General features: G+C 43.0%; 1 protein-coding gene across 3 annotated transcripts in view; it reads left to right on the top strand.

Moving 5' to 3' along the window:
- Positions 1-536: 536 nt before the first annotated feature.
- The window catches only part of nedd9 (neural precursor cell expressed, developmentally down-regulated 9), a 98,201-nt gene continuing 92,737 nt past the window's right edge, over positions 537-6,000 (top strand). The window contains exons 1-2 of one of the 3 annotated variants that reach the window (XM_070880696.1): positions 537-639; positions 1,187-1,495. In XM_070880696.1, the coding sequence (XP_070736797.1) occupies positions 1,484-1,495 (12 nt within the window). In that variant the 5' untranslated portion in view covers positions 537-639; positions 1,187-1,483. Of the gene's footprint in view, positions 640-1,127; positions 1,496-6,000 lie in introns of all 3 variants that reach the window. The other 2 variants (XM_070880697.1, XM_070880699.1) reach the window with 2 other exon arrangements.

Here is a 6,000-nt window from a genome sequence, read left to right as displayed (position 1 = left end):
CCTCAGCAACTGAAGTAATTAACCCCTTCAGTGCCTAAAAAAAGGCTGACATTTTCCGACAATGAATATATTATTTACATCAGCTGGGATTTCAATACACTCTCATTTATAGATCAGAACTGACAGATAAGAAAATTTGCTGTCGCCCTCTGTGCCCTCAAGGTGATAAAAGAAAACAATGTACCCTACCCAGTGGCTGATAGGTGAAGTCTTCATCTGTGAGCTGTATCTTCAGAGAGGTCCCAGCTGTGATCCTCAGTCTGTGCAGCATTGATCTCAGAAGGGACAGTATTAGTATAAATGGCCTCAGCAGCCTGAGTTAGGGATGGGAAAATCTTGTCGGTTTATGCTCGTGGTTCATTTTCAGTGACCCCACTCCCATGCATATAGACATCAGGTGATGCCAGGCAATGGCAGACTGTACCATCCCCCACATATGGGGAACATGACGACACTCACTATAAAGGCCCACACATGGGCATTTGAGGAAGCTACCGGAGGGTGATCACAACTTCATGACTCGTAACATGAGTGAGGGTGTCAACACCTTCAGGACGGGCAGAGGGGGACTTCAAGAGAATGTGGAGCGGGGGGACGCCATGAATAATTAGGACAGTGACCCTGAGCTGAAATACAATGGTCGGTGTATATGTGTGCTTTCTTTGTTAGAAAATTATATAGTGAGCTTGATTGGAGTAATTCTAATGAATGTATTGGTGATATGGAATTTGTAAAGCCATGTAAATGTGTAGGGACAGTTCTAATCGGCGTGTGATGAGTTTCCTCTGTTGAGGCTTGTTGTGTCAGAACGCTGTGCCGCTGTATCTCCCAGTGCTCTGGAATCTGACTGTCATATTGCTTTGAATTCACATCGAACAAAGGAGAAACTGAACTCAAAAAAATGTCAGCGGGGGAGGTCAATAGAAGCGACTGTAAACAGAAAACGTTTTGTTTCTTGGGCATTTCATGTGGGGAGCATGAGGTGAATGGCTTTGAAATAAATCCATTTTAGGAGCCGTTTTGATGGTTGCTAGGTCACAGGAATAGGATTTCCAGATCTCGCTTTGTGAGCTTATTTTTTTATTATTTAAGTCTATCTAATCTGACAAAGAATTCCTTCTTTTCAGAGCTTAAAACAGGATGTTACATTCACCATTTTCTTGTTAAATCTCCCTTTTCGGGTCAGTTTGAAGAGGGCCAAGCACTACCTTTCGCCTGTGCAACTGCGGAGCTCCCCCCCCCCCCTCCCCGAGCCAATGAGAGGCCGGGCTGCACATACCATGCAAATAAGGCGAGCTTTGCTACCGTGTCGCTGTAACAGGAGCTGAGACAGCGAGAGAGTGGGCCAGACACACACCACTGAGCTTCACACAACTCAACTCTGCTGCTTCTCCAATGACCCGCTTGTGACACAGTTGAGACCCTCAGTGCCGAATGCGTCCTGCACACCAACGGTTCGTCTGACACTTGGGAGGATCATAAAATGAAGCGCAAGGTAAAATGGACTTTATTCTTTTTTTGCAAAGTGGCTGGTTTGCTCGAATGCAGCACTGCGGAGAGCTGAGAGCTGTGGATTCGGCTGCTTGATTGAAAGTTCCAACTGCAAGTGCTTGCTGTGAGCTTGCTGAGTTGTTGCTCAAGGCTCTGTTTTAACTGCTAAATTCGAACTTCCTACACTTGAGATGGAGCTGTGTCAGATTGCCATTGCTTGGTTGTGGGAGGACGGTGGGGGTGGGGTTGGTGGGCTCGGGGCACGTCACTCCAGTTTGTTTATTTCAGTCCGAAAGCACAGGGGTATGCAATGTGGTCTCTGCAACTTCCTTATTGTAGCTATATAGTTGTAGAGCTGAAAAAAATAGTTGTAGCTATATATCCTTATTAAAAGGAAGTCTGTTTTTGTAGAAAACTTGCACTTAAAAATTAAATAATCTACATATGTAGTGTGAGTGGGACAGAGAAAATATTTTGTGAGGGAGTTATGCATAATTTTCACAAGTATTTAGCATTCCAGTTGCTGATGTGGTATTCTGTCTACTTGGCCGAATAATTAGATTATTTATTCTGCCCTTTACGTTCCTCCCCTTACAATCCCCTGAGCGAGTGGGCATGGAGGCAATATGTTGCTAAGACTTCCGTTTTACCGGACATTGGAGGTGTTCGAGAGCAGCCTGGCTTGTTGTACCAATTGCTTGTGAGATCTCAATTTCGGGCAAGATTAGCCCATCGGCCCGATCATTCACCTACCCACCAGGTTACCTTTCACCTGGATAGCTCTTTGTCGGCCGGCCCAGAAACGATAGGTCGAATGGCCTCCTTCTGTGCTGTAAATTTCTATGATCCTATTTGCTGATAGGGAAGTGTCTCGTCCCCATCACAGTTTCTTGTTCCAGTACTCTCGCCGGTTTGCCGTCCCATATGTTTTATCACACTCTTGCTGGAAAACATTTTGTCTCAATTTCCCATTGTCTTTTGTCGTCCTTCATTCGAAACTATGGCCTTTTGTTTCATTTTCAGACATAGCAGATAAAACTCACATTCTGAAAGCCTCATCTTAATATTAAAAACTTTTATCAGATCAGCCATTTTTCAAGAGGAGAAAGCCCCTGAGTAGCCAACCTCATCTCATAGTTCTGTCCATCAGTTCTAGAATTAATCTCGTCCTCCTCGGCAATCCTTCCATGAATTGAATATCACTTTTTTAAAATGAGACCACACAGTTCTTCAGATTTGGTCTCATTAACATAGATATTTTAGAATTACCTTTCTCAACTGATTGCATATTTAGGGCTGACATCCTGCTGTCCTAAATACCTTTTATGTGTTAAATTTATGTAGATATATAATTTTGAAAATCACTTCAGCATATAGGAAATCATGGGTGTGAATTCCATGGGCACAGAGTGTTAGTACAATAATCCACTGCACAACTGGGTCAAGTATCAAATCCATACAAAGAAAAAGATGGGACTGTTATGCGGCATTGCGTTGAGGAATGAGATTGAAGAGCTGGTTCACTGTTTTGTTACCATCTGTTGAGTGAGGATCCATGATCCATGATTTAGGTGGTGCTTGTTCTAGTCCTTGGGAATTAGATAGTTCTCTCCACCTCACCCCACTCAGTATTTTGGTTGTGGGGAGATCCTGTCTTGTTATTGGTCATGGTCAGGAGCAGTTTTTAAAAGCTTAACAGCTCCCTGGATGCTGTGGTCCTGAATGGCACTGACCCATACAATTCCAAGTTCAATTCACGTTCTGTATTGAGTTAGTGATTTCAGCTAGGGTAGCAGTGAGGACATTATGATCAGCCTCAGAATTCTTGCACTAGTAGTGTGAGTGTTCCTGATCTCTATCCAGCTGTATAGTGTGTGTGTGTGTGATGGGGAGAGGGGGATGTGAAATTGAAGGAAAAGTTGGAGGGGGTGTACAAATTTATCATGGATATAGGCAGGAGCTAGAAGTAAAAGTCAATGAGTTAAGATAGATCAGTTGAGCTGAGTTCACACTGATGGATTTGTGCCTGTGGTTTGAAAACCCTGTGAATTCAGCGCTTTATCCCAATCGTCTTCAGCTCAGCCTAAAACCACAGACGTGGCATAAAGTAAAAATATTCTGTGCGTGTGTCTTGCGTTGGGACATTCTGCACAGTATAATGACAACTATTTAACTCTTCGCTTGGGTCCTGGCCAGGTATGGAGGACAGCGCAGTTTACTTTTAGTTTTATATACATTTGAAGTTGGCAGATGGACAAAAAGCTTTTTTTTCTGCTCTTGAATTTTGAAAGTGAAAGCATTAGAAACTGCCCACAATGTTATCCAGATTGTATTTGTTAAAGCTGGAAGACGGTTGAGTTTCACAAATTACAATATTAATTATTTTTCAAATGGTTATTTAAAAAAATGATAAACTTATCTAAAATAACATGTGACTTTAGCTCCATTGTATTGGAATTTGTTGGAATAAAATGGAATACCTTTCACTTGAAGGTAAATCTGATTCACCAGTGTGAACCCAGCTTGAAGGTTTGATCAGATTTGTACCAGAATTCCAGGATAGTGTGTGTGGTTTGTGTTATGGTGCAAATTAAAGGGATGGTCACCTTTCAGTGGAATGAAAAAAAATATTCCTCATTCTGCATTGTTCCATTTATCCATCTCTGGGACATCATCCACTTACCCTTCTAGTTCATCCCTTTTGCCATCATCGATTTGAGGATTAATTTCTTAGATGCTGTCCTTCGAACCACGCCCTTCAATAAACTCTGCAGCCCACATCCTCTCCCACACAAAGCCCCTCACACCCATCCTGTGCCAGAACAAATTCAGGAACGTTTCAGATTTCTCTACAGACTTGCTGCGTCCTATCTACACTCCTCCCTTGTGACTCTGCTTCTATGACTGGTTTGCTGCTTGCTCTCTGCTCCATTATCACCCTTCCACCTCGAGGATTCTCTCCCAAATTCAACTCCTTTTTTCTGCAACCTTCTATAAATCCATCTATTAAACTGTGCCTTTGGTCTCTTCCCCCACCATCACATTCTTCTTCCTCCACTGCTCCACTGTGAGATGCTCCAAAATGTGCTTTTACCTAAGGACAGGCTTTGTAAATGCACTCTGTTGTTCTGAAGACAACCAAGGAATGGAACCTATGGAGTTTTCCCAGATCCACATAAAGAGGTGGGATCTGAAATTCTTGGCAGGCTGTTCGGCCACCAGAAGTGTAAGTGCCAGAAATGCAGCCCCGTAGTCTTCACCTGTGCCTCCAGTAGCAGCAACATAAATAATGCTCACTGTTCTGGCCATCAACAGACTGAATGGCTGAACCCATTCATGAAGGCCAGAAGTGCAGTTTTTCATTTATGGGGTTATACAGACCTAGTCAGCCTCTAGGGCAAGTCGCAACTTGTGCAATGACATACAGTTGTTGTTCCAGTGCTGTAGGGTATAAACTGGCCTTTTCCATGGGCCCTCGGCTCTCATCAATATTATTGAGTTATTCCAAGATGGTTCTATAAGTAGAGCCTTTGATAACAAAGTTTACCCAATCACCAAGGCACTACTGACTTGTTTGCAAGTACTTATTCCCCACCTCCTTTTGGTCACCATTCAAGATGTTGGGAAGTCAGCTGTTTCTAGGCCTTTGCTGCTATGTCTATAATTGACAAATGCCCCTGAGCCCTGACAATGTGGTCGTTGCAGTCCAGGGAACATCATCCCAATTGTGCATATATTTTTATTTTCTCGTTTGTCCTGTTTGAATTTTGTGGTGGTGTTGCCTCATTGGTAGATCATCAAGATGTGTTAATATCAGAAATATCTGCAAATTAATGTGTCCACACAACCTCCCCCTGCCAGGCTCTATTGTACCATGCAAGCAAAATGCTTAGATACTGCTACTGTAAGGGGCTGCTGGGGTGGATGGGGGTATGAACGATGCTAGCTTTCCCTGTGAGGAAGCACCTGCCTCCACTCCGAACCTTCTCCACGAAGATCAGGGTCTCTCCCTGTGGGGATTCACAGATGGAAGCCTTGTATGTTACTCTCCTCAGTGATACAGTTTGTTGGAGTGCCGGCACATTGTAACAACCAAGTGTGTGTTTAATTTGTTCCAAAATGCTGTTTGGCTAAGAGAAGCTTTCACTTGGGAGCACTGGCGTAATATTTGAGTGCACTAACAGGTGTTTCACCGCACATGTGGTCATTGTTATGTCCAAGTAAACACTCAGATTACTGTGGTTATAACTAACTGCTTTTATTTCCAGACCCTCTAGAGTATTCCAGTCAAATTAATTACGAAAGCAATACAAGAGACCTTGGAGTAGAATTGTTACAATGTGCTTACTCCCATCCAGGGAGCCATCTAGTGTTCAGTTAACAATATACAAGTACCATACATCCAGGCATTTTGTTGAAGTTAACAATGGATGAAAAGTTAGAAAGTGACTTTCAGCCTCAGATTGCCACAAACTACTTCGAAGAGGGAAGGTAGCGTTTAGATTTAAC

The sequence above is a fragment of the Pristiophorus japonicus genome, chromosome 5, assembly GCF_044704955.1.
Source record: "Pristiophorus japonicus isolate sPriJap1 chromosome 5, sPriJap1.hap1, whole genome shotgun sequence".
NCBI lineage: Eukaryota > Metazoa > Chordata > Chondrichthyes > Pristiophoridae > Pristiophorus > Pristiophorus japonicus.
The sequence above is the reverse complement of the archived record's forward strand: the minus strand, read 5'-3'. Positions and strand labels throughout refer to the sequence as shown.